The sequence below is a fragment of the Strix aluco genome, chromosome 22 (assembly GCF_031877795.1).
Source record: "Strix aluco isolate bStrAlu1 chromosome 22, bStrAlu1.hap1, whole genome shotgun sequence".
NCBI classification, from domain to species: domain Eukaryota; kingdom Metazoa; phylum Chordata; class Aves; order Strigiformes; family Strigidae; genus Strix; species Strix aluco.
Window position 1 is genome coordinate 9300341 of NC_133952.1, and position 27851 is coordinate 9328191.

A 27851-nucleotide genomic window follows, 5' to 3' on the forward strand; every position below is an offset into this window, starting at 1 on the left:
GTAACACTTCCCCAGAGTTGTAGATCTCTTGACATTAAATACAGACGATGTCTTACCTGACTGCTGTCTTTGTGAATTCCTTGTGATTGAGGGAGATTGTGGAGAAAATTTAGTTGGGCTGTGCTCCTGTCCTTGATCCAGGTTGCACTTCTGCACATCACGGTCACTGATTCGTGGTGTCCTGTGTGGAGTGGAGAGTGCTGATGGGAGTCCCACATTTAGTGTCCCCATTAGACATCGTTATCTGGGATGGCTAGTCCCCTCCTCCTTTTTGTTTTGGGGAGGTTTATTGTTTGTTGTCTCATCTTTTGACTGGTGGGACAGTCCTCCAAGTTCGGGTGGGTTTAGGGGCACCCTGGAGCAGGTCAGATAGAGGCGTGAATTTCACCAGCTCTGAAGTCACATAAAAATTAAAAACTAAATTAACATGCAGTGAAATGTAAATGAGTGTTTAATAGAAAGCAAAACTGTGCTCATAATGCTGATAATTTCCTCTGTAGCAAACATTCCCGACAGGCAGTTTGCTTTGTCATTTGTTAAGCATGATTGCTTTCTTGAAACACCAGACTCCCAACATGGTTAATTATCTAGTGGTAATACCCATTCCAAGGAGGAGCATTCCTTAATTACATAGAGCTGAATCTCCTCAAATTGCAGATTGAACAAACAGAAGTGCAGATATTTCTTATCGTGGAAATGAAGAGGGAGGGAATTATTTGAGCCACTGATGGCAGCCTTTGATGTCCTGTGCTGTCCTGCTGACAGAAAGGAGGATGTCTTGTACGGTGGTGCAGGGCACGCTCTGGTTCTGGTACGGCTTGGAGAGTGCATTCAGAACAACTCAAATTTGTGTAATAAAATCAGAAACATTCCGATGGGAGAAGAGAGGAAAATACTTTCATTTGTAAACCATCCCCTGGTCCACGTGGGGCACATCCAAGTCATACCTAAACCCTATGGAGCTCAAGTGCTTAATGAGGTTCCCTTAGCTTTGCCAGGGAGTACACTCATGTCTCCAAGAAGTCTTTGTCCAGGGAATTTTTCATGTTAGCTCAGAATCTTCCGTTGATAATTCCCACAGCCTGCCCTTGCCTCTTCACCATCCTGGAGAGCTTACCTGGCACTGTATGTCTTCTGAGTCCCAGAAACTGTACTTTCTTTTCACCAGGCTGTGTGTATTAGCTGCTTTTCTCCCAAGTAGTGCTGTGCAAATAATAAAAATAGGTTCTGTTTGGTACTGAACCAAGATGATTAAAAGACCTAAGCACACAAACAAAAAACACGCACAGATGTCTGGATGAACTACAGTTTTTTGTTTTGATTTCTCCTACAAAAGTATAACTATGCATCTTCTCTAATTTAATAACTCCAACAGTGAAAAAAATCCGTTTCAGATACATATATTTGGCAATTTTCAGTTTTATTTATCAACTAATCTGACAACAAGTACAATCGTATATTACTTTTGGTACACAGTATATTTTGCCCAAGTCTCTTTGTTATCCTGAATAAACACTGTTCCTCTTTCCTGAATTAGTCCATTGTGTCCTGATACTGGGGTGTTTTTAAAGGGTTGTGGTGTTACTCTAGAGTCATTGTTTCTCAGATTCATCAGGGCAAACCTCAGGAGACCCAGCTTGGAATTGGATACAGGAGGAGGAAGGAATGAGGTTAAAGTTGCATTTTTTTAGTGTAAGGGAGAGAAGAGGGTGGTACTGCTGCTTCGCAATCACAAGTGTGGTTTGTGTTTCCTTAAACCTTCACGAAGGACAACTCAGCCTGCTAAGTTCTTGATTACCTTGGACCGTCTGGGTGTTTGTAAAATGTTAGTATGTTTGATAGTCATACACGGCTGAGATGAAGCACGTTGCAGAGCTCCTTGGTGGAGTGGATCAAAGACTCTCACTTACAGACCTCTTTCAATGAAACTGCAATTAAGAGTCAGTACTGGGGTCTCTGATTCCAGGACATGAGAAGAGGTTGATGAACATCTTGAGGTATTGTCTTCACAGACAAGGCCACATGTTTATCTGCTGAACGTGGCTGAGAACTGAGACTTTCCTCTTCGGGGCTCAGACCAGGACTGAGACTTGAAAGGCATTTGGGTGCCAGAGATCTATTTCTGTAGGCATGTATAGGCAGAAAATATTCTGTTTTGTCTTTGATTTGGAGAAGTTTTGGTTTGTCGTGTTCATCCTCTGCTTGAAGGTGAATCCAGGTGTACTGAGCGTAAGGCCCTGGGAAAACCAGCTGCCTTGGCTTTTTCATTCTCCCCTAGCTCTGAAGCCCTTTGGGAAGATGCTGCAAGCTGAGCTCTTCTTATTTTCATTCACTTGCATTCAGCCAAATGGAGCCCAGAGGATTATGGAGCCAAACTGTTGAGACGATACCGAGAAAATCTAGTGGAGCTCCTCACAGACACCCAGACGCTGCTGCAGGGCATCTCTGCTGCACAGAGCCTGGCTCCTGCTGAGAGAGAGGTAAGCACTCTCCTGCACATGCACAAGCAGATACTGAGCTTTAATCCCCATCTGGGATCCCTGTCAAGTCCTGAGGATCTGATTTACTACCGGGCTTGGTTTGGGGAAGGCCTTCAGTGGGAATTGGTTTAATGATTCCTTTGTATCCTGTAGTGGGAGCGAAGCAGGTAACGTATATGGTTGGACTAGATGATCTTCAAGGTCTTTTCCAACCTTGATGATTCTGTGATTCTGTGTGTGAAGTTGAAGGTTGACAAGTAAGAGTGCCTGATTTGGGCATTGAGGAGAGATGCTCAGCTTTGGAGTGAGTTGAGGAAATGGCTGATGTGGTTGGGTGAGGAGCCGGGCTTCCAAGTGGTCACCGCTTGAGTTGTACTGTGAGCCAGGTCTTTAGCAGGGTGGGAGCAAGAGAAGGCTGGGTCGGGGGTAAGCCACGGTCCTGTCTAAGCATGATGCAGGGCAGGTGGATGGTGTCCCTTGTTAGTGCCTCGCTGTGGGTCTTTCCAAGGCGATGGAGCAGGTTGTGAAGCGTGAAGGTGGCGGTTTCGCCTCGCTGGTGTCGGCAGCGCTGGAGGAGCGGTCTCTGTCGGTCTCTGCTGTTTGGCAGCTGCTGCTGGCTGTGCGGGAACTTGCACCGCTGAACCTGCTCATGGAGGAGATCCGGAGACAACCCGGCGCAGAGTTTTTCTTCCAAGCAGGTAATGGCCTTGGTGTCCCCCCCACACTCTTCCTGAGCTTCTCCCGCTGCTGGCAGGAGCTGCTTTCTAACTCCTCGCCCTCTCCCTGGCCAGGAACCTCTTTTCTTCCAGTGGGTCTCAACACCCATGTCCTCGGTGAAACAGTTCATTGGTTGGAAAAGCACTTTGGTCTACAAACATGGCTGCTTTGTTTGTGGCTCTGTGCCTTCAGGTTTTTAATGAGCAAACCTTTTGAGAGCTGGCCACCATCCTGCACTAATGACCGTCTGGAGGCCCATCAGACTGAAAGCATGGGTTTCATCAGAGGTCTGTGTGCAGCCCCCAACCTGTCCTCCCCAGAGCCTCAGCCTCTAGCTTTGAGTTTTCCTACTTTAAAACTTAAGCTGTGCTTTTCCCCAAAAATCGTTGTCGAAATCGCATGCATATGTGAGGAGCACTCAGGTTAGTGATCTTGTGGGGCAGGAGAGGGAGGTTGGGCAGAGCCTGGCTGTGTGTGCTGGCCCTGCGGGCACAAAGCTGTGGGGTTTGCCTGCCTGCAGTCAGATGCCTGTGGCGTAGCTGCCTCCATCTGAACTCCTCCATCCCCTCTGTGTTCAGCCTGGAGAAACCAGCACTTGTGGTGCGTGGTGCATCCAGCCACTTTTTACTGTCCCTAGATGAGTCAAATTCTGCCTAGAAATGCCTGTTTCTCTGCAAAAGGCAGAGTGGAATGTCTACAGCTGGGGGACAGAAGAAATCCTGAGTCTTGGGAGAATCACGCCAGCCTTTTGAGGTTGTTGTTGTCTTTTTCAGCAATGTGCTTTGGAAAACCTATCTTCTCACCCAAAGTTGGACAAGCAGTGAGAAGTGAGGTCTGCTAGGTCTTTATGCTGGATGTCAGGGCTGCAATTAGTGTAACCAAAGCTTGCCTGTAGGTGTTTTCCATTTCCTATGCCCTAAAGAAATCACTCCAGCTGTTAACAGCTCAGCTTCAGGAGCGGACTGGACAAAGCTAAGCGAAGCTAAGATTTGTTCTCCTTGAGTTTTGTGCTTTTAGATACCTTTTTATTTTCATCTTCAGTGGCCACCAGCGAGAGCACAGCCATCGAGATCATCCTGCGGCACAGCAAGCTGATCTCGGAGGCCATCCAGCAGAGAGGGGACCTGGAGGGCTTGGCTCCGGGTGAGGCAGGACTCACAGAAGCAGTAAAAGAGGTACGAGGAGCTGGCATGGTTCAGGGCACAAAGGATTTCAGCGTGCACTGAAATCAAGGGATGTTACTTAGGTTGGGGAAGCCATCCAAAGTTGGAGGTGCCCCTCTGCTGAAGTGAGAGTGTGTTGAGTGTTTTATATAAATGCTGAAGGAGATTTTAGGTAAAAGAAATTGCCAGCGAGATTCTCAGTTGGTGAAAATGTGGGTATTCAAACACAGCAAAACCTGTTTCAGCTCTGCAAGGGTGCTGAAGTCCTAGAGAAAGCAGAGCTGCCAGGGAGGGGGTTTCTATTTAAGTTGGATGTTCCAGGACATATGAGAATGAAACACTCCTAGAAAAAGCACTGAGGATGCCATGATTGTGTAGTGTCCCAGAGTGCCTTGCCTGTTTTCCTTTGATAGGGAAAATGACCTAGAAAACTAACTCTGTTAATTAGTAATAAGCTGGCCTTTTCCACCAAGCAGTCTGCGGTTGCTCATTCCTGCTTTGGTTAGCTGCTGCTGGAGATCTGGAAGGGTGAGGTATGTATGGGCATGCACAGATCCTTGCTTTGCTTTTCCTTGCAGTGACTGACTGAAGCAGGTTTGGATTTGGAAGGGAGAGAAAAGCTCAGAGTTGTGTGTGAAACACAGGTTTATGAGTTAGGTAAGCTTGTAATGTTGTAGGGCATTGAGGAACCAATTTTTTTGGTTTTAAGTGAGCTAATACCAAAACAGAAAGTCTGAGAATTTAATTTTTTGTAACTTTTTTTTTAATCCTGAAATTCTCTCAGCTCATGCACATACATCAGTGGAGGGGCAAAGACCTGTATGGAAAGGGATTTCTTTTCTGGTTTCTCAAAGCAGGTTCCCAGCAGTAGAGATGAAACAAAGATGTGCCCTCGCTCCCAGACCATCCCGACCTTTCACAGCCCAAGATCTCTGTCATGTGATATTTTTTTCTTCCTCTTCCAGCTACTGAGTATTTCTGCTCAGAAGGAAAGTTCAGAGGCCTCCTTGAAAGCAGCTCTGAGCACAGCCCAGGAGAAGTCTGTTCCAGCCATCAAGATCTGTCAGCTGCTGTGCAACGTCCATGAGTCCTTCCCAGACCTGCAGCCAGTGATGCAGGAGCTGGGGCATGTGGGTAAGAAAAGCACCGGCTTTCATCCTTCTGTGATCTTTTACAGATGGTTTGGGAGGCTTGGGCAGTTTGGCAGTGGACCTCAGTGTCCTGGTGGCCTGAGGTCATTTCAAAGAACTACCCCTGGCCAGATGTCAGGAGGATTCACAGGGGTGACCTCTGGATCCAAGCGCTGGAGTGTGCATTTCTCCTGCTGGTAAAACTCACCATGTTAAAGTTTTGTATGTTATGAGCATTGTGGAGACCGTAACTGACCCCGCACTGGTATTCCTTAACTGCGTTTGCATTTCTCCGCCCCAGCCCTTGCTCTGGAGGCGTTTATGTGACTTAATTATGCAATTTATATCAGAATTTTGTAATTTCTTAGAATTATTATCCTTAAGCTCTGGAGTTTCTTTGGCTCTTTCTGTACTGTTGGATCTGTATTAATTTGGACTTCTATTACAATCCCTTGACTTTATATGTGTATGTGTGGATACTTCACAGGCTGATTGCAAAAAGGTCATATCAGAGTGCACTTGTCTTGTGCGAAGATGACCGTGACGGTGCGCTTTGCAGTCCCAGACTATTTTCAGAGTTAATTTTCTTATGGTGCCTTAATTTGGTCTTGCTATGTATATACACTTTACAGAGCAAATGATCCCCTGGGAGGGTCCCACAGCAGTAGGGGAACGGTACATACTGTACTAGTTTGGCAAAGGTACGAACAAAACGTATGCAGATAGCAATTTGGTGAACTCCAGAAACAAATGCATAGCAATAAGCATGTGAGACCCTGCCCGGAGCTGTGGGATGCTTTCCAGCTGAGCCGAATTGTATCTCTTCATCCGTCATTTGAAGGAAGAATGCTTAACAGAATTTGGTGCTTTAATGAAAAAGATAATGGAGGGCCAGGAAGCTAACTGCAGGTTTGCATTCTCTTGAAAAGGATGCAGATGCGGCTTGCTTGTTCTGTTTGCTCACATACATTTTTATGGCATCGTGTTTCCCAGCGCATCCAGATTCTTCGGGCTGCAGAGCCCACTGGGATGTACACAGTGTGATTTTTTTTTTTTTTTTTTTTATCCGAGCACAGGCGCTGGTTCAGCTCAATCCATCCCTGTTTACTCGCAGTGCCAGAGCTGCTTAGCTTACGGTGCAGTGTAGAAATACTAACAGATTGCTAGGTAGTTAGAGGAAGCAGCCTGTTATTGATGTCTCATCTTTATTTTTTTAGGGGTAGAAGGTTTAATTGCTCTGTCTGAAAATTTGGGTCAGGGCCATGGTCGGTCTTCATGAGTGAACGCAAGACTCCTGGCTTTGACACTTGCCATTGTTTCGTGTTTGACAGTCACAGGCCAAGCCAGTGTTCCTCTTGTGCTGGGAAGGGGCAGTGACCTGCTCCTAGGTCACTCTCTGCACCCTCGGTTCGTTAGCTTGCCTGTGTTCTTGAGCAATGGGGAGATGTTGTTGGGGTGGTCGATGGGACTGGGTGACTGGGAGCAGTGCGGGTGTAGAAGCAGCCAAGGATGTGGATGACTGCTCTAGCTGTAGGGCTCGGAGGGTGAGAGCACATGCTCTACTCCCCTTCTTGGCACAGTGGACTTAGTGGTCTCCCTGAGAGATGTCCTGCGCTGCAGATGCAGTGTTCATGCCCCGTTCAGATCTAGATCTTCTCTTCTAACTCCACCAAGAGCTGCCACCAATCCAGTTGGCTTTTTCACCTGGTCATGGTTCTGATGAGGATTTCCAATAAAGAGGTGATTCCTTCTTATCTGCCATTCCTTCTCTGTCTCCTGATGCTGCAGGCACTTGTCTCAGTCCCCTTGACCCTGCCTGACCATGGGATGTACCAGGGCTGATGCCCTGGTGACTCTGGGGGAGGTAAGCCAACAGCAATTGCAGCCTGTGAATGTGCAGCCCACCTCAGCTCCTGGACACCTTGCAGTGCTTTCCAGCAAGGGACCTGGGGAGTCAGCTAGATTGCTCTGGCAGCTGCGTGCTTCTCTGGCACCACTATCAAAGAGAGCAGACTGCTGTTACTAAGTGTCTTCACAGGGCTTCAAGCCAAGGTTGAGACAAAATCAAGCAAGAAGCAACATCAAAAACAAGAGCCCTGGAAAAATGGTATTTACTTGGCAAAGACATATATTCTGTATGAAGTATTCTGAGGAGGATTGCCAGTTACCAGCCCCTTTTTGGCATCCTACAGATCCTTACACTGAACTTCTGTATCTTAATTTCTAGGCCAGTCTCCTCAGCTCTGATATCACTGCTTACCAGCCCTAAATGTTGCAGGTGGCTTTATGGATCAACAGCCATGTGGCTCTTGGCATGCGATATGAATGATAACTGCAGGCCTCGTGTTTGAGGGATGTGAGCTTCCACTTGAAACAGAGATCTTAGATCTCTGAAGAACATATGTGCCGCATGGAGATGCGTACAGTTTGCATTTCCACTTGAGAGCATCAGGTTTTACATCTCTAACACAAAAAAAAAAAAAAAGGAAAAAGATTCTGATACTTAATTTAGGTGAGCTGAAGCACTTGGAAAGCACTAGACATCCTTGTGGAGGAAACTGTCTGCATCCGTTGCCATCAAAGTAATAGACTGGTTTCTTTGGTAGAGGTACAATATGAAATCTGTGGGTTTCTCCTTGGGTCCCTTCTGTACTCAGAGCAGTTTCAGTGTTGGCAGCTGGTTTGGCTTTTCCAGCCAACTCCATAACCTCCTCTCTAGCCAGCTGCTTTCCAGGTCTTTGTACAGTCACTTCTTGGGAGATCATGTTTGTCAAGATATGCCTCACTTTCAGATCTCAGAAATGTGTCAACTCCAGCAAAAGGCTTTTCCTCTACATAGTCTTGTGTTTAAAAAAGACAGCATCTAACTTAGGCTTGAGTCAGCCTCTGGAATCATTAAATTGGAGGGTCTGCGAGCAAAATGCCATTCTCCCCTGTAAAAGTTCTGCATTAGAAGCCACTGTGTGTGCCAGCAAACATCAGAATGACTTTCAAGATGCAAAGGGGTAGGTGAAATTTTCTTCCACCTTAAGGTGAAGAACTGAGAGATGGGATGGTCACACACCAGGAGATCTTCTTCTTCTGGAGTTCTACGGGGAGGGTAGAGCAGCCAGCAGGATTACAGACTCAGCGGACCGCTTATAAAAGAGAAAGAGATCTTGGTGTGAAATATGCCATAAGTAACAGCAGGGCTTTTCTTCCAGTGCTGAATGTCTTTGTGACCAGAGAATGGAAAGTGACACAAAGCCCAGAGTCCCAGAGGACCCTGCAGTCGGGAATTCCTGTCTGGGACCTTTCTGGTGTACATTTACCTTCAGGCTCTGTCTGCTCCCAAGAGGCTCAGCCAGGGGCATGGCCAAGGCATCTGAAGTTACCACCCCCTCAAACTTGATGTGCAATCACTTCTTCAGTCTGGTTTTATTTCCTATGAGAGCGCTCAGGTTCACCTCCAAGCTTCCTGCATCTGCAAGGATGGAAGTTGACTGGATAATGGCCGTTGCTCAATGCTGGTCTAATGAGGTATGAAATCTTGTCTTCACCCATAGCAGGGTCTCTGAGAGACATCCTGGCTGCCAAGTGGAAAGGAATTGCTACTCTGACGATGTAGTGCCACATGTTCCCTCTTCTGTCCAGACAGCAGCCAGCCCGTGTGTCCTGGTTTAACCAGGATAGGGTTAAGTTTCCCCAGCAGTGGGGGGGAGCTCTAGCCGGGTTATTCAGATACCATGCCACGTCACATCCTGGCAGGTCACATTTTCCTGGCGTGGGAGCGTGGTGCACTCTTGGTTTTGTACATCGTGCTTCCCACTGCTGTATTTGGTAGCTATTTTGCTCTGTTCATTGCTATCACTATTACTGTTATTGTTGTTGTTGGTTGTGTTGCTATTGCATTGTTGTATTAAACCTTTCCTTATTTCAGTCTTGGGGCTTTGTATTTCACTCCCTTTGTGGGGGAGGGGCAGCGGCCATGTGGTCTCAGACCCCCACCACACCGTGGTACTTGATACCGTTAAAGAAACCTGCAAGTTCAGCAACCTGACGCCTCCCTTTCTGTCCCATCAGTTTTGTGTTGTGCAGTTTAGCATGCCTCCTTTCTCCCGTCTCATGGTAGCCAGACTTTGAAAACTTTTCAAGGGTGTATTTCACCATCAGGCAAGGTTTCTCCTGCCGTCCAGGATGTATATATTACACTGGCACGGGACAGGGTGCAGGTACCTAGCCATTGATTTCATGTGATCTGCTTCAGCTTTCTTTCAAAACTCTTCTCAGGGAGTAGTAGCATCCCCCTGGTGATGGAGAGCTGTTCCTGGAGCCTCTTTATGCATTTCCCCATGAAGGTGGACTGCAGTTGAGACCTCCCTCTGCCTTTATACCATTATAGTCTTGTGCTGTTGTCTAGGCTAAAAGTTTGTAATCCTGATCAATATTTTCACAGACAGGAGGACCATGAGCCAGCTCTTGGTGCACTGGGGTCTGTGGCAAAACTCCACTTCATCATGGCACTTTTTCTAGACATTTCCAGTCCTGGTTTCCTTAGTGCTCATATCTTCATCCATGTTCCTCCTGCCCAGCAAGATGACTTTTTGACATTCAACGTTTCTGGGAGGTTTAAAGATACTTCTTCAGTGGGGTCAGAAAAACTGAGAGTGTTGGGTTGTAGGGATGTGGGAAAAGACCTCAGAGGTGAAAGGTGTGTATTGCTATTTTGACAGAGCAGGACAAACTGGAAACCAGTCTTCCAGTCTGTTTTTCTCCCTTGGTGAGTCACCACTTGACGTCTTAAGATTTCCAAGTCTGTTGGAATATGTCATCTGGTTTCTAGTTGGTTGGAGATCCAGGGCAGTAGCGCTGTGCAGGGGGACACTTTGCTGAGCTCTTCCCATAGTGAGGAAGGCAGAAAACAAGTTTTGCAAGCACAGGCTGAATTTCCTGTGCATTGGCAAAAGGAGAAGTCTGCACTTGTTTCCATGGCCACACAGTTGCATGGTTCTCATTATAGCAAAGAAGCCAAATATATCTGTTTGTATTTTGATTTCTTCCCTATGTACATTCCCTGTGGGTCTTTTCTGTAGATTGAGATCCTAGGTGAATTTTCCAGCTTGTGCTTTTTGAGATGATGGTGTTACAGGGACTCAGAAAAGCGTTAGACTTTTTAAGGAATGAATGTAATGAGCGATTTAAAATACCTCAGGGCCCTAACCAGAAGACTCAAAAGGATCGTAGCAAGATTATCTGTTCCCTTTCAGAGAGTTTGCATATAGGAAGTGTTCCTGAGATTTCTTGTAATTAATGGCTGGATATCCACTCTCAATGGTAGACTTAGACAGTATCATACCTGAGGCTCAGATCTTCAGACATTTAAGCGTACATAACTGTTGCTTCCAAATACCTGCCTCTGTCTGAGCAGGAGGCAGATGTTTGGAAGCAACAGTTGTTCCTGCTTGACGAGCAAGATCTTTAGAAAATTTGGCCCTGGCTCTTGCCATGGCATCCAGCCCCTGGTATGTGTGGGTGGAGAAATTCAAGGACCACTCTTTCATGCGTCGTACCACGCAGAGCCATGTGCCACCATTGTGATGGGGCCGCGTGTCCAATGTGTGTCTGTTATTGCTGTGAAGGAACAACTCTCTGTGTAGGAAAATTCAGGAGATGGGAGACCAAGGGGCTGGTGCACAGTCCTACTAGTCACCACCGAAACAGGAATTGCTCTTTCTATAGGTCTCTTGATTGAGGGAAATGGGGAGAAACCTGGGATCAGGAAGTGGAAGGTGAACAGTGAATCCCAAGTTGAAGCTCTGGACAAAGATGAGGACAAGGCAGGAGGTGCTGGTGCCAAGGAACCAACGGAACCCCAAGAAAAAGCTTCTTCCAAGAAGAGTTTTGTTTGCAAAGCCTGTGATAAGACCTTCCACTTCTACTGTCGCCTGAAGGTGCACATGAAACGTTGTCGGGTGGCCAGAGGAAAGCAAATCCAGTGTAAAGAGTGCAGCGAGGTCAAATCAACGAAGAAGGAGCTGGAGAAGCATCAGCTGGAGGTCCATGGGGTGGCGGGGACCACCAAGAAGAAGAAGAAGCGGCTCCCTGTGGCGTGTGACATCTGTGGCCGAGAGTTTGCTCACGCCTCAGGTAGGGTTTGTGGGAGCAGGGTGGGAGAAGGGGTGTTTGGACAGAAGTCTGGACAACATAATAAAGTGATAGGCTGAAATCTCCTCCTCCTCCTCCTCCCTGCAGCTCTGCAAGCGCCATGTGTGAGAAATGCAGCTCAGCTCATTTCTGCTGCCCCACTGAGCGCAACCACTTTCTGATTAGTTCTTCCCTAATTGGTTTTCCACATGGCTCATCAAGGAAAAGTGGGGCTACTGTCAAATTTAAAAGCCTCCAAAAATAATCAAGCTGTTCCAGTTCTGTGGCTGGTTTACCAGGATGAGTAAGAGACGTTGAATCTCTTTGCCCTCCCTGTGGCAGCTCATGATATCCTGGTGGACCTCCGGGCTGGAGGACACTGGTGGAGCCCCAGTGTCACGGGTGGGCTGGTGGACATCCAGGCTGGATGGAGTGGTGCCTCTGCAGCAGGGTCAGGCACCAATGCCACCTCCGTGTCCTGCCTGCCTCCCCAGGGATGCAGTACCACAAGCTGACCGAGCACTTTGATGAGAAGCCCTTCTCCTGCAAGGAGTGCGGGGCCAAGTTCGCGGCCAACTCCACGCTGAAGAACCACCTGCGACTGCACACGGGGGACCGGCCCTTCATGTGCAAGCACTGCCTGATGACCTTCATGCAGGCCTCAGCCCTCGCCTACCACACCAAAAAGAAGCATGCTGAGGGTGAGCCTTCCCCGCGGGAGCCTGGCCATGGGCTTAGCTTGCTCCATCCATCCATCCCTTTGTGCCTAGTTCCTTTATCTGCCCCCTGGATGCTTCCCCATCCTCTGGGAGAGCGCTGGGCTGCTCCCAGATCTCCTTCACCTGCGTGGCTCTGCCTGCCATTCCCCATCTGCCTTTCCCCATCCCCTTCTCCAGGTCCTCCGATTAGCCGCCCATTTAGCAGTTTGCTCTCCATTAAGGGGATCTTCCTCTTCATCCTCCTTCTTTGTTTTTCTCCCTGAGTAGCTCCTCTCTGTCTAGACTCCTGCAGTGTGCCCTTCTCCCTCTGCTTAACCTGCTTTCTCCCGTCCCTCCCTCTGGCTGAATTTCATGTTGTTTTTCACGTCAGTGCTTCTCCCGCCCCTGCACTCAGCCCCGTGCAGTACTGGGGCTTAGGCCTCTGCCAGCTCACAGGCACAGAGGATGCATCACTGCGTTTGTAATAAATACGCTCGGGTGTATTTCCCACTGTTGCACGAGTGTGATGCAGTTGGGCAATTAATTTTTAACCAGCATGTAGTACCTCTAGAAGTCTGTAGTATCTCCGTGTACTTGAGGTCCGTGGTAATTTAATACTCCCTGTGCAGGTGTGGTTTTCTCCAGCACCTCCAGGACCTTTTTGACCCTGCGCTGAGATGCTCTGGCTACCCCAGAACAGCCTGTCCGCTTTGCAGTCTGTTCCCTCTCCCTTCGAAATCAGGCATAGCCCAGACAGAGCTCCTGTCCCGTTAGGTGCAGGCGCTCACCCTGGGTGTCCCTGCAGGGAAGATGTACGCCTGCCAGTACTGCGACGCCGTGTTCGCCCAGTCCATCGAGCTGTCGCGCCACGTTCGCACTCACACAGGGGACAAACCGTACGTCTGCCGGGAGTGTGGGAAAGGCTTTCGCCAGGCCAACGGGCTCTCCATCCACCTCCGGACCTTCCACAGTGAGTGTGGCCAGCTGCCTCTCTCTTGGGCAGCCCAGCCTGCGCGGCGTGGCTTCTGCAGGGTCATGGCAGGCCCGTCTGTGCCAGTGAAAGCTTGGGTGGGTGTTAACGGTGTCTGCAGGCTGGCTGGGTGTCTCGTGGTGGGATTTTTCCCTCCCAAGAAGAGCGACAGCTCTCTAGTGGTTTAATGCTATGAGTAGGGTTATCCCAAAGCAAATGGCAGGGATGGCTTCCAGCAAACTGCAGACTGCTGGGAACTCACTGCAGGAAGCTGTAGGTCAGCAGGAGCAGCAACATCTGTATGCAGAGCCAAAGCTCCACTGCTAGTTTTCGTTTGGGAAGTAACAAGCATTTCTTTCCCTTTTCTTTCCTCCCTCTGTGAATTTCCCTCTTAATTCTTTTCTTTTTTTCCTTGATTTCTTTGCCTCCTGTGGTTTTTGCTGCACTTCTGGGCGGCAGGCATCGAAGATCCCTACGACTGCAAGAAGTGCCGGATGAGCTTTGCCACCCTGCAGGAGCACCGCAAGCATGTCCACGAAGCCCACTCCCGGGAGTACCACCCCTGCCCCACCTGCGCCAAAGTCTTCAGCGCCCCGTCGCTCCTGGAGCGCCACGTAGTGACCCATGTCGGAGGAAAGCCCTTCAGCTGTGAGATCTGTGACAAAGCTTACCAGGTGAGCTGGTGCAGCAGGGATTTGGTTTCACGTGCCAGAGGTTGCTGTTGCCCGCTCCTGCACTGGGATGTCTCTCCTGGCCGTGCGCGCTGAGTGCAGCAGTTTGTGGTCAGCAGAGGGAAAAATTGCACAGAGGAGGCAGGGCCTATAGGGAAAGGGCAGGTCCGTGGAGAGAGATGGGCTATGACCGCAAAGGGCTGCGTACCTGCCCGTCTGCACCCTCACAAATCTCTTTCACCTAAGCTTCCAGCTCCCAGGAATAAAAATACTCATGTTGCAAATGGCATGCCTTGGTGGGAGTGCATGTGGGAGCACATTCCTACAAGGGAACAGGAATTCAATGCCAAACGGGGATCTGCAGTGAGTGAGTCAGCAGCGTTCAGTTCTTTGGGGGCAACGGAGAAACAGAAGTGAGGTGTTAGCTCCTGTCCTGTGGGAGGATGAGCAGATCTTGTACCTGCTGGGCACAGCCCCACTGTTCCTGTTGCTTTCCACACGGTTTCTTACTGTCATGATGCCCCTGGAACAGCTTTGAATTGTAACCATGATTTGATCCTTATCATTGCAGCAGTTGTCAGGTTTATGGTATCACAACCGGACCCACCACCCTGATGTCTTTGCAGCTCAGAACCACCGCTCCTCCAAGTTCTCCTCCCTGCAGTGCAACTCCTGTGACAAAACCTTTTCCAGCACTGCTGCTCACCGAAAGCACGTCAAGGCAGAGCACACAGGTAACAGTCCATTCGTCAGTGAACAAAACCACGTGGTGACTGCTGGGAGAGATATAATAACTGATAGGACAAGGTTGCACATCCCATTTACCTGCAGATCACAGTAGATTCTTTGTATCCTGTATCAGTCTCTTCTGGCAAGTCTCAGTGTCTTGCAGCTCACTTGCTCTTGGCCTCTCCTTATCTCCAAAGATGCCCCTCGTGTTTGTGTGCATGTGTGGTGTTGCTGAAATATTAACATAGCTCTGGTGCAGATCTCTTGTAGAAGACCTTGGGTGCACGCTTGCTGTTCTTGGCCTTGTTTGCAGATGTGAAGTTCCACGAGTGTGAGATGTGCAAGGAGCTCTTCCCCACGCTGGCTCTCCTGCAGGTCCACATGAAGTGCAGGCACTCAGGTCTGTTACATTTACTGTTGTTCACGTTACCTTGTGAGCGGTGACTGCTCCTCTCAGTGAGTGATGTCTGAGCTGTAAGCGGGAGAGTGAACACGGACACGGTAAGGAAGCAGAGTGTGAAGAAACAGAAAATACGGGTGAACTGAAAAAGCACTGGTTTTGGTGAGGCTGGAATATGTTTGTTAAGCTTCTGGGGCCACTGGAGTCAAGGAGGGATCTGGATTTGCTTGTTACAGCAGAGAAGAAAGCGAAGTGCAGGTGAGGAGACATCAGCATAGAGAAACAAGGAACTGAACCCCGAGCATTGGGGTTTGTGGAGGGTAGAGCTAGTAGGAGGCTGAAGAAAAAGGGAGGTTAGCACCAGAAAGATCAGAGAGGGACCTGGGCTGGGGGAGACCATGTCAAGGGCCCTCTGGTAAGCGGGCAGGCTGAAGCAGTGCTGTGGGGGTGGAGTGCACTGGCAGACCAGACTTGCTATGAGTGGTGGGCCCCCAGGGCTGTGCATGGAATAGCAGGAGAGGAGATGGGTCAGGAGATGTTGGAGGGGGCAGCCAACACCAGCCTGGAGAGTGAGGAAGGAGAAGACCTAGACATAGCCTTCTCTGAGAGGAGAGAGCCCCTGGGGTGGATAATGGGTTTGCAATAGCTGAATCGAGAGGTGCAAGCAACTCCTCCAACAAGGAGCAGCGCTGGGTGGTGTAAGGGAACAGGAGGAAGAGATGTCCGCAAGAAGGGACGGCTGCAGCTACAAGCAGATACACCAACCTGGTTTCTGAATACTAGAGCTGACAGAGATCTGAACAGCCACAGCCGGTTTGACAGACAGTGGTGTAGCCAGGAGAAGGGACACTGGTACATGCCATGCCCCGAGGCCCTGGTGGGTTTCAGCCCAGCACATCGTGGCTGTTTGCAGCTCCTTGTGCCCTTGGGCAGGCTCTGGCCATGGCAGCCCAGGCTCAGGGCAGTGCTTCTCCCCACAGGCTCCCACCCGTTTTGCTGCTTGTACTGCTCAGCATCCTTCCGCTTCCCAGGGGCCCTGCAGAACCATGTCACCAGCGAGCACTTCAAGCAGATGGAGAGCACCTTCACCTGTGAGCTCTGTGGGGAGCTCTTCCCCTCCCAGGGCGAGCTGGAGGGACACTACAGCACTGAGCATCCCAAGGTGGTCTTCTCCCAAGCCACCACGGCCCAGATTGTGCAGGTAAAGACTGCTCTGTGCCACAGCCCCCGCCGTTGTTCATCCATCCTCCCGCTCCAACCCTCTTATTCTTCCCAAATCCACCCTGTGTCTCCTGTCACCCCTTCTGCTCCCTGATTCCCCCTTCTTAGAGGGGTCCAGGATGCAGGCCCCCCAGCCCACAGTGCTCTGGGATTTCTGTGCTGGTGTGAGGCAGGCTCACTGGACGGGAAGCAGCTCAGGAGCCGCTTTCAGGAGCCGAGGGGGAGGGACTGACAGTGTGTGCAGAAGTGCCTGGTTACTCAGAGTCTATTAAAACCCAGATGACATACCCTGTGAGATTATAGCTGTTGTGTTGGAGGCCAAATGCTAGGCTTGAACCCAGACTCTTTCTTTTCAATGTTTCAGCCATCAGTGGAGAACAGCTCCTTGAATGAGGGAGCCCAGTGTGCAAGATTCCCTGGGCTGGCCTTCCTCCAGTGGATAATCACAGTGTTCCTTGTCTGTGACTGCTTATGGAGCTAATTATAGCAATTTTGTGGAGAGAAATATTTAAATTACTCTCCTGTCTTCTCTTTTGCATCATCAGTGTGTGTGGTTTGGTGTTTCCCATTAGTCTCACGCCTATTGTAATTGCAGACCTCTGACATGAAGCTAAATGTTATCACCAGAGCTGGGGCTGGGGCAGATGTGGGTAGCAAAGTGCTCGTGGGGAAAGTGGTGCTGTAAGTGTCTGACTCTCGGGTCGTCTTCCACACAGGTGATTCAGACATCAGAGCAAGGAGCAGCAGAGCACATCATCTCTTTTGATGACACCCAACTCGCTGGCTCCCAAGTCTTTGTGACGTTGCCTGAATCCCAAGTGAGCCAAACAGGCTCTGAGCTGATGGCAGTGACTATGGAGGACTTGTTTGATGACAAAGTCACTCTGATTTGTGAAGAAACCAAGTGAAAGCAGTGGGTGCCCGTGCATGGCACCTGGTATCCACTAGAATCATTTGGGAGCTGGACCTCAAGGTGCTGCTCCAGCAGGGAGTTTCAGGGTTTCTTTGGGAAAGCAACCCCGGGTATGTGATGCTGCAGAAGAAATGGCATGCAGCAGGCACAGCATGGCCAAGGACAGGAGAGGTTTGTAGACATTCACAAGGGCCTGGGAAGTCTCCTTGCAGACAGCAGTTGCCAGCTCATGTGAACTGGACCACTCATCCCTCCTAGCTCAAGAGAAATAAAGAAGCGAAGGAAAAGATGGGAATGGGGTGTGTTCACGTGTGTTCCTCCACTTCTGTGAACAGAGGAGACTAGTGCAGGATGAAATTGGGGTGGTAGGGGTATGTGAAACCAAAGAAGTTGAGATTTTTATGGCTGAATCAGTGATGTGCTTGCAGGTATCTGCTACTCTGCAGGGTGAGTAAGGGCTGCTTTGCTTTTTCTGTTGCTCTCCCCCCGTACCATCGTGCTGCCTGTTGTGCCAGCTGGAAAAGTCCTCCAGCGCGGAGCTGACATTTGGCCTCTCTGCTCAAGCAGAGACTTCTTGGGAGTTGTGCTAAATGGCTTAAGAGCTGTTTAGGTAATACCTTGTGTAGCACAGATCTGATCCCATCCATGTTTTTGCTGTGGCTCTCCGTTAAGAAGGGTCACAGGCAGGTCTATGCATCCACATCCCCTTTGTGAGCAAACAGCCCAGAGATCTCCCACCCCTCCTCTAATTCCCTGAGAACAGGCTGAAGCTGCCACATCTGAGGAAGGAGAAGGAGCTGTGCCTGTGTGCCAGGGCCCCTCGTTACTGCTATCAGTGGGTTGGCACTAATGGAGGTATTTCTGTCTGAGTGTGCAATAGCTGCTGTGAGTGCACGTAGATGTTCCCCGCGGCACTGGGGGAATTGCTTTGTAAAATGTGTTCACATACCTACTGTAAAGTTTGCTTCTCTGGTGCCAGCACGATGCAACAGCTTCACTGCAGTGCACTGGCCCCTTTAAGGCTAAATTTCATAAAGCTTTTTATCTGCAGTTTCCTAAAATATAATCTGATAATTAATGGTTTGCTGAATCCATTATGAAGTGCAATTAGATAGATGCAGGGTTCCTGTGGCTCTGAGGGGACTGGTAGCATTTATCTTCCTTTCCCTCATGCCAAAAGGTTGAACTCTGCCACTGCGATATTTACATACCGAGCAGCGATCCCAGCGCATCTCGCAACCCGAGACCCTGCAGCGAGCAGCGCCCGTTTTATCACGCTACCCAGAGCCATGGGTGTGCAGGAGATGAACAGATTGGAGTTTTCCAGCAGTATCTTGTGCTGGCTGCTCACAGCCACCAGGCAGAGATGGGCACACAGGAGCGTACCCAGGTGGTTGTGTCAGTAAAAGAGTTTGTTCCTGTTGCAACCTGGAGAGAAGAAGTGAACAGCAAGGGGTGCTCCCAGGAGAGGGGCTTGGTGGAGCTAATATTCTGCATGGCATTTTGTGTGTGTGCGTGTGGCAGCAAGCATATGACCTTGTTGAAGAGTCGCACGTGTCTTGAAGGGCTCCCACCTTTCTCTTCCTCAGTTGCATGCAGGGTTTGTCCCCCAGGCTCTGTGGTGATGGTGAAATGAAGCGTGAGGTTAAGTTGCCACTGAATCCAGGAATGACCAGGAGATGGTGCTCAAGGTCTTGAGGATTAGTGCTAATGGCCAGGTGCCTCTGCACCTTTGCTGGAGCTCCTCTTAGCCTCTCAGGCCTTCCCCAGCTCCTGGGCTGGCAGGAGACCCTTGAGCCACCGCAAAGCTGAAGCGCAACTCCAAGCCCAGGACAGGACACCTCCAAACCCTGGATATCGCTGCTTAAAGAAGAGCCTGAAACGGGGCTGTGGCCACCTGTGGAGAGGGTAAAATACATCTGTTCCTGAGGTGAAGCAGTGAAAAAACCTGGGAGCCCTTTTGGCCAGGGGGAGAACAGAGGGGGAACTGCTGGAGACCATCTCATGCCTGCCTGGACACAGGAGAGCAGTGCACGGCACTTGGGGTAATGACAGAACAAGCAAGTACGTCTTGATGGTCTCCGAGCAGATGTGTTGGGAGGTAAGCAGCAGATTTTGTCCTGCAGGCTGGTGGAGATGGAAGCTGTTCCCCCTTTTCTGGCTCACTGGGGCCTGGGAGCTATGGAAATCCTGCACAGGCTGCGTGAGTGCTCTGGAGCAGGGGATGGATTGTCCAGGCGATGCTTTGTAGATGTCCGAGCCTTCATCTGGGAGCCAGTACCTTCAGGGAGTGCGAGGTGAAGCTGATCTCCCTTTGTTTCTGAAAAACTTTGGAGGAAGAGTAAAGGTTTAGCAGGGTTTAGGGAGAAGGGGCCTTATTTATAGCCCTCTTATAAGGCAGGGGGAAGCTTAGCTAGGGGAGAGCATGCAAGTGATGCATTTCGGTTTTGATCTGTTAGGTCCCTGTTGACTGAGTGTTGTCACAGTTGAAGGGGGATGGTGTGGATCACACATCAGGCACAGTTCAGGCTTACATCTCCTCTTTAGGGCCGTCTCTCCTGCCTTTGTGCCCTGCAAGAGTCTGCGTGGATGTATCCTCAGCAGAGTCCTGCCAGAAGTATACACTCAATGAGAGCTCTGCAGCTGTACAGAGACCATCAAGGCATCTCCTGTGTCATTATAAGGAGATAATAACTCGGATCCCCCCATTTCAGTTCCTTCTTGATGGATGAAATATGCACGTCAGAGCAAATTGCAATGTTAGCAACACCTCTGTCCTACCCGGAGGGAAGATGCATTTCCCAGGGCACATCCTGGTCTGGTGTGCAAAATGCTGAAGATGCTGATCACTAGTGACTGCTTCTTATGCTGCGTATTCTTTTTTTTCCTCTGTAAAAATAAAACATGGAGAATGAAAGACGGAGCTACAGAGTGTCATGTGAAGCAATTGATTGGAAGGAAAATGTGATTTCTTGTTTCTGAAAATGTGATTTTTTTGCAGGTCTTCTCCCAGGTGCTGGGTGACCCATTGGGGTTTGTGGGGTCCTGTGTCCCTCTTGACCTTGGTGCTGTCCTCTGTGAGGAAGCAGAGAAGCTATTGTCAGGCCAGCCTGGAGCATGGGACTGTCCTGCCCTTTGCTGTGTCCTCCTGTTGCAGGTGCCAGATGCTTTTGGAAAAAGGGCAGAATGCCTGTAACAGGAGCCTGGGGAGTAACATCCCATGGAGGACGTTAGATCAGTTAATGATTTCTATATCTCCATGCATTAATTGGTGCCATTTAGGGCGCAGGACTAAGCTTGTGACTGTTAGGAAATGTCTGTTTTCTGTGTGGCTTTCATTCTGACCTGGTGTCTGTCCTTCTCAATGAAGGATCCTTTAGAAAAAGGCAGGGGGCCGCTGGGTATGGCAACGGCTGTGAGCAGTCCTCACTTGGCATTTTCCAATGCAAAGTGTAGTCTTGCCAGCCCCAAGGTGTTATTTTAACACAGCATATGCAAATTCTGTGCTCTGGGCTTTGGTTTTGGTTTGGTTGGGGTTTTTTTTTTTAAATTCAACCTGTCTGTGATTAGGTGCAGAGATGCTGCTGCCTTGCTCAGGAGCGAGGGAAGGAGGTGGTGGGAGCACGGAGGAGCTTGGACACTGCTTGAAGCCTCTCCCGGGGAAGAGGGGGAGGAGAGCAGGTACCCGCAGTCTGAAAACCCTCCGTGTGAGCTGGGCAAGCCCTGGCAGCCCCTGCACCCTGGCTGATGCTGATGTCTTGGCAGATTTCATTATCGGTCTGGCAGGCTGCTAGCACGTCCCCAGCGAATTCAAGCCCTGGAAAATGGAAGCGATGTTTTCAACAGCCTCCAGCTCAGCAAATGCTGAGCGGCGTTTCGCAGGGCGGAGATGAGACGCTTCAGCAGCCAGAGGGAATTCCCTCTCCTGAACAGTGGTGGTTTGCTGCAGACAGTGAGAGCCGAGGTGCTTCCCTGGGAGATGGGCTCAGTAACCTTTTGTAATGGGGAGGAGCAGGCTGGCTAATAGAGGGGGCTCGGCTGCCCCTCCAGCATCAGTTAATGCGTCTAATCCCCCAGCACAGTCAGCTGTGCGATGCCTTGTTGCAGTAAGTCACCACGATTCCTAATTTCCTGCATTAAAACAGTATTTTCTTTCATCGGGTCTGCAGCCAGCCTTTCGCACACGATGACGACCTCAAGCAGAAGCTCTCACTTTGCCCTCCCTGCACCATTTATGATCACTCAAAGCCACAAACCTGCCCCGGTTTCTAATCATATTTAAGCAAACCTGATAAAATGTAGCTCTTAGTCCATTTAATACGAGATACATGGATGCTGTGTAGCGCCTGCTGTAAGTTATTATATATAGCTCTCATCTACAAACGGGAGTGGGGCTGGGAGGCACCTACGGGTCGGACCATGGCACCTGTTTCTGTGACCTGCAAGGAAACAGAAAGTCCTTGCCAGCAAAGCATGCTGGTGAGACAGAGGTTGAAGGAACAATAAGGAGCAGTGGGGATCCAAATTGCCTGGCATGCGGGCGCAGGCGAGCTGCGTGCGTCTTAGCATCGCTAAATGTCAGGCTGCGTGTCTGGGAAGAGGCGACGCTGGCCGTGCAGAGAGAGGAGGGGACTGAGGTCAGGATGTCTGAAAGCATCCTGATGTCTGCTGGTTGTAACCGGGGGCGTGTGGAGCCGTGAGCAACGTCTGGGGGCTTTAGTAGCTGCTTTTGGCAGAAGGCAGGAGGTGTTTGCTGCTGCCCCCTGCTCTGAGCATTGCTGCAACTAGATGTCATTCCTATACAGCTGCTCACCCACAGCAGTGTGTGACAAGTAAATGACAAACTGAAGGCTGTGCAGGAGACAACTACCAGCACAAGTCAAGAGCTGGAAAATCTGCCTTATTGCATGAGAGCGAAGGAGCTCTGACTGCTCGGTGTGGCGGGGTGAGCTGGTGGCAGCCTTCACCCCGCCCTGTGCTGGGGGACTGCGTTCACTCTCATCTCTGTACTCCAGCAAAGGCAAAGTGCTGAAGGGCATCAACACTAGTAAGGTTCCATCTGTACAGATTAGCCCTATTTCCCTTCCCCCCTTGGACACCCTCGAGATGCCCAGCATTGAGTGACCTTTCACTTCTAATAGGAGCAAACAGTCCCTGTCTTGTTCCCAGGAAACTCAGGGTCAGGTTTGTTGGCCGGTATTTCCTTCATCCCCTGGATCAGGGATATTTAGAGCCCTGCAGCATATGGGAATCCTGGTCTGGGCAGGCTGCCTGCTTGTGTTCTTTTCTGTGCTTCCCAGATCTTCTCCCACTGGCCTGAGAGCCTCCTGCAGATGGGGAGAGCTGGCCAGCATGGGTCTGTTGTGCACATCCTCACTTGGAGCACAGAGTAGCTACCAGCAAATGGGTCTGTCCAGATAGGTTAGATCTAGCTTGGTGCCGTGCAAAATCATCTCGGTACGCAGGTCTTCTGGCCACTGGAGGCTTCCTGCCAGAGAGGGAGTTTGCTCTCCTCCTCTTGGCTGTAATAAGGTGAGCAGAGCTCTGCCTCAGGTTTCAAACTGCCTGTGGAGATAATCTGTGCCCCTCCAGCTGTGCTGAACCTGCTACCAGGCATGATGATGGCTTTCCCTGACATGTGAATCTGGCTTTCTCTGCCCAAGGAGGCCGAGGCCATATGCCACCTACTCCATGGTGCTGGCCTTCTCAGCCAGCACTTTGGTAGGGAAGAGTTGAACTCCAGTCCTTGCCAGCCACCGTCATCCCTCCACTCTGCTGTGCTTCACCTGGACAAGGTCTCCCTGCACGTTCACCCCAGCCCTCCACCCACCTTCACTGGGTCTGTCATCACCCAGAGCACCTTCCCCAAAGCTCATCCCATGGAGATGGTGCATCTCGACAGACACCTGCCGTGTGCTGAGCCCCACGCAGGGCTTTGCTGTCTCTAGAGACTACACGTGGATGCACATCCAGAAAGTCTCCAGTTGCTGGTAAGTAACTCCTGTTCTGGCCTTCTGCAGGAGTTGCAAGGAGGGCTCTGTGCTGGGGGGAAGATGGGTGGGATGGCTGGAAGGACCCCTTGGCAATTACAAACACGTGGGTCATTCCCTTTATCCAGCTTGTGGTGTTTTCATTTCTTTCAGCTCAGAGGCTACAGCTGAGACAGTATTTAGTGCAGGACCGCCCTGTCAGTTGACACTTAATACCATAATAATATTACATTTGTTTAGCCCATTGCACTTCAAACCTTAAGTTGTTTCTTTTGTCTCTGAGCATTTAATAGCTGTTGTTACTGAGCTGTCCAGTGACACACGGGGCTTTTTCCAGCGTGGTTATAGATGATAGCGAATTCGGCGATACGCAGGAGTAGGTCAGATGATCCCTATGGCGTGCGTGAACTTCCATTTATCAACACTAAGTTTCCCTTGCAGCGAAACTGGTCTCTGTTAGCAGTGAATTCCCTCTGCAGCTCCCTACAGCCTCTCTCATCGACTAACCCAGATAATCCTCTGCTATCTGCCACATCTCAGTAGATCTATTAAACACACAAAAGTTCTGGTGTCCTTGTGCGTAACCAGGGTAGGTTGCAAGATTTTAAATCCCCCAGTGCAGGATACTGTCAAAGTTTTATTGAAAGTCTAAATAAATAAACCACTTTTACTCATCCATTTCCCAGTGGTTCAAGAGGGCTTTTCTTTAGAGGGGAAGCATTGCTGTTCGCTTGATGGGCTGGTTCAGAGCGCTGGTGATACGGCTGACCAGGACTTGATGCAGCTGATGGCACCCTGGGGTAGATGATGGGATGTGGGATCCCAGGAGCTTTGCACAGTTGGGGTTGGGTCTGCCTACAGCTCTAGTGGAGGATGAGGACAGGTAGGACTTGCTTTGGGGGTTCACAGTGACTTACTTTCACACTGAAGAAACCAAACCATCAGCCCTGCTGTGTGTCCAACCTGTGTCCCGCTGGGATGTGTGCAGGGGACTGCCAAGCTTTGGCAGGCACTGTCCCCTCCTCCACTTAGTCTGAGGAGGGCCAGCAGGGCAGGTAGCACAGGGAGCACCTTACTGCTTATATTTCTCCTTCCTCGTGTGTCAGTACCTGTCCCCCCCTTCTCATTTCTCACTGCAAAAGGCTCTACCGCTCCTGCATGCCTAATGCAAACACTGCAGAAGGATGATTCAGCACTTGGCGAAGAATTGCAAAGGCCTGAGAGATTATTTTGAGCATCTTGGAGTGGCTCTGGGAAGCGTCGGGGTGACCAGGGTCCCTGCCCTCCTCTGCATGTCAGCCGTATCCCCCCGCGGCCGCATGCCCGTGCAGCCGTGGGACGCGGCCCTGGGACAGCCTCTGCAGCCTGCCTGGCTGCCTTCCCCCGCCAAAGCTCTGCAGCCCCAGACAGGGACCTTGAGCTCCTCTTCCCCTCCGGGAGAAGGCAGCTCACCTTGCCAAAGCGATCGAACACAATTTCCTTTTTCTGTGTCACAAGTCCATTCCTGGGGCTGTGCTCATGCCTGGTGCTCACAGGGTGAGGTCTGTTGGGAACAATCACTTCCCCTGGGCTGGAGCAGGGATTGCTCAGACCTGTAATTTGAGGGGGGACTAATTGGTGTTGGTTTCAATGTAAAAGGAGCTGGGCTGTCTGCCGCAATGGGAAGCAGAAAGAGTCTGAAAGCATCTGGGGTCAGGGAGATGTGATACTCAGCGGGGATCCAGCAGGGCTGTAGGATTTACCCAACCCTTGGGACACTGGCTCAGACATCAGCATCTCCAGTGCTCCCTGATCCCACCACACCACGCTGTGGGCCTGCTGGGTGGTGTTTCAGGGGGAAAAACACACTGCTGGTGATCTGGAGACCCCAAAGAACCCTCAGGGGCTGGAGCCCAGCAGAAGCCATTTGGCTTGGAGTCCCTGTGATGAGGGCTGGCGGGGGGGGTCTCCCTTCCTGCACTGTGGGGAGCCATCCCCATCCCCTGGTATCATTTGTTTGGGGCAGTTCTCTGCTTATTGGTGGGTTGCTTCATTTTCTTCTGGCCCTGCCCGCTGTGCTGTTCCTCCCTGCCTTCAGCGAGCTCTCTCTGTGGCTCTTCCTCCACGCTCTGTACACGGGGCTGCATGGACTGGGCAGACCAGGACCAGGTTTCCCCTCCCAACCCTGTGTGAGTGTGGCCAGAAGAATTGTCAGCTGAGACGGAGGCGTCCTGCCTTGTCCTGGTGTCGCTGGCTGGCCCTGCTGGTGCTAAGCACAGGGGAATCAGCCTGGAAACTCTCCCCTGGAGGCAACGGGGCAGAAGGGGTGGCCCAGGGTCTTTCAGCTGCCTGCCCAAGGGGTGGTCTAGGAGGGCATCTCACAGGCATGTGTGGGTGCCCTGGTCCACCCACCTGCTCTGCTCTAGATGGCTCCAGAGGAAAAGGATGAGTGCAGGGGGGTCTTGTAGGAGGGGCAGTGGCAGAGCAGAGCAGCTGTTGCTGGGCAGGATGATGGAAGAAGAGGATTATGACAAACAGCATTACCAGGGAGCGCTTTCCCCCCAGCTTTTTTTTTTTTTTTTCCCAAGCTCAGATAATGCAGTACACATCCACGGAGATTTCGTCTCAGTTTTCCCTAAAAAAACCTCTCCTCTGTGATGAAGCCTGAGACATCTCCAGCACAAAGAATTCTTTTTTTTTTTTAAGTTGTTAACGTGTGAAAAGAGGGGTTTGGGAGAGAACGACCTTCGGTGTTGGTTATAATCTCACTGCACGAGTCTCTAATATCCCTTGCTCACATGAATATATACACCCAGCTTCCTCCAGAGTATCCTTCAAGAAAATCAATGAAGAAATGGGATTTGCCACACTGGTCCAGGTCGCTTAGAGTCCTCTCTTCAGAAGCGACCTGTCTCATGCTCCAAAGGTGAAAATCCTCTGCCACCCCCACAGACACTTCTGCAACAGCCTGATGGGCAAAGAAAGCCCTTAGGAGCACTGTAGCCCCCTCAACTTTTAAGTAAATGTTTTGGTCATCCCTGTTGGAGTGCCAAACCCTGTTACACTGCTGCAAAGCCTATGAGTGTTGTCCAGGTTGAAATTAATTTAGGGGTTGGTTGGCAGGACTTGTTCCAAGCCCCTCCTGTCCAGGGGAGCATCTCTGGACATACGTTCTCCAGGATGTTCCACCTGTGAAGTCATGGCCTCAAACACGGTGAAGCAGGAGTCCTATCTGATGGGCACCCAGAGAAGGATGCTGTCTGAATGTCCTGCTGTGCCTCTGTGTGCTGTGGAACCCTGCCGTGTGAACCATCTACACCAGTGTGGCATCTCTAAGTGCTTTGTGATGTTGGGAGGGAAAAGACACAGCAAGGATTTGAGCAGAGGCAGTTTGAACTAGATGATCTCCAAAATTCCTGTGTAACCTCAACAATTCTGTGATTGCAATTTTTTTGCAGATCTCTCCAATTTTTCCTCCAAGGATTGAGTCCATGGCTTTGTCTGGGTAGCCCTACTGTGGCACAGAGCAGTATTAAGCAAACCCAAAACTTAAGAGTGCTGCGTCCATGTTTCTGCTAGAGAAAAAGTGGACCAAACCCAAGACACCTTTGGTGTGGGCTTCAGTGCAATCGTAGTGCCAAGATAGGATGGAGCAGGACAACTCAGGGTGGAAAATTTGTCTCACCTACCTCCTCGGGGAAGAATATCTGGCTCCCAGTTATGCTGTGGACCCAGAAAGACTGGGTTATGGTACTTTGACCTGCTCTTTCCAGAGCCAGGGAGGTTTTCTGTGGTTCAGGTGGCCATTTGGCAGCTCTGTGCCACTGCAGTAGCCCCACAGCAGCACTGTTACAACTGCTCCTACCTTTGTGAAGATCTGAAGGTGCAGTCTCTGACTTGCACATCCCACAGGTCCCATCAGCTGTATCTTACTGTGAATGCAATTCTGACCCAGCTCTGGCAGTACCAAAATGACGGGTCCCTCCATCCTGGACCACACTGCTCTCTTGTCCCTGTGATATTAATCTGACCTTGCTCTTTCCACAAGCATGGCAGCCCCATCCTGCCAGTATCGCAGTTTTGGAGACTCAGGCTTGTTGTCACAGCTCAAGACACCACAAGGAAGGTCCTACAAGCAGTGGGACCACATACATGAGCGGTGCATCATGGTGAACACCCTAACTGGGGGCAGGCAGAGATATCAGCACCTCTGTCTTTGTGTCCAGCCTCCGGGCTGGCCGTGGCTGTTTGCCAGCCCAATGTTCTTCAAGTGGTTTCCTTTCTTCGACGAAGCTGGTCTTACTCAGTAATGCTTGATGCATGTCACCCTTTCCCCTGGCAGGGCCAACCATGCCCCCCCTCCACGCAGTTGCTGCGGCTCCAAGCCACATGCTCCATCTGTGCAGGGGACACTGCGTCTCTTGTTGCCTGCAGGCATGTCCCAGCATTTGCAGAGTTGTTTTAACTTTGCCCTTCTGCCTTCTGTTCACTGTCTTCTAGATCTGCCCTTTCTGATTTTCTCCATGCTGCCATTTCCAGGGCCTCTCCAGCTCCAGGGTGGTATCTGGCCTCACAGACAGGACATTCCTGATCTGTCTGCTCTGCATTCCAGCTCCAGTCTGTCGTCAGCGGGACTTGGTACCCATGGTACCAAGACAAGCAGCCTG

At 50.4% G+C, this 27851-nt stretch overlaps 1 protein-coding gene across 15 annotated transcripts in view; it reads left to right on the forward strand.

The window, feature by feature from the left end:
• Positions 1-20132, forward strand: part of ZBTB40 (zinc finger and BTB domain containing 40) — a 43188-nt gene extending 23056 nt beyond the window's left edge. For 4 of the 15 annotated variants that reach the window (XM_074848424.1, XM_074848422.1, XM_074848421.1 and 1 more), the window contains 13 exons: positions 2344-2480; positions 2989-3178; positions 3272-3484; positions 4239-4372; positions 5326-5494; positions 11209-11616; positions 12108-12314; positions 13117-13281; positions 13741-13955; positions 14524-14686; positions 14995-15081; positions 16062-16282; positions 17019-20132. In XM_074848424.1, coding sequence (XP_074704525.1) covers positions 2344-2480; positions 2989-3178; positions 3272-3484; positions 4239-4372; positions 5326-5494; positions 11209-11616; positions 12108-12314; positions 13117-13281; positions 13741-13955; positions 14524-14686; positions 14995-15081; positions 16062-16282; positions 17019-17210 — 2501 coding nt within the window. In that variant the 3' untranslated portion in view covers positions 17211-20132. Of the gene's footprint in view, positions 1-2343; positions 2481-2988; positions 3179-3271; positions 3485-4238; positions 4373-5325; positions 5495-11208; positions 11617-12107; positions 12315-13085; positions 13282-13740; positions 13956-14523; positions 14687-14940; positions 15183-16061; positions 16283-17018 lie in introns of those variants that run through there. The other 11 variants (XM_074848425.1, XR_012626146.1, XR_012626148.1 and 8 more) reach the window with 11 other exon arrangements.
• Positions 20133-27851: the final 7719 nt, after the last annotated feature.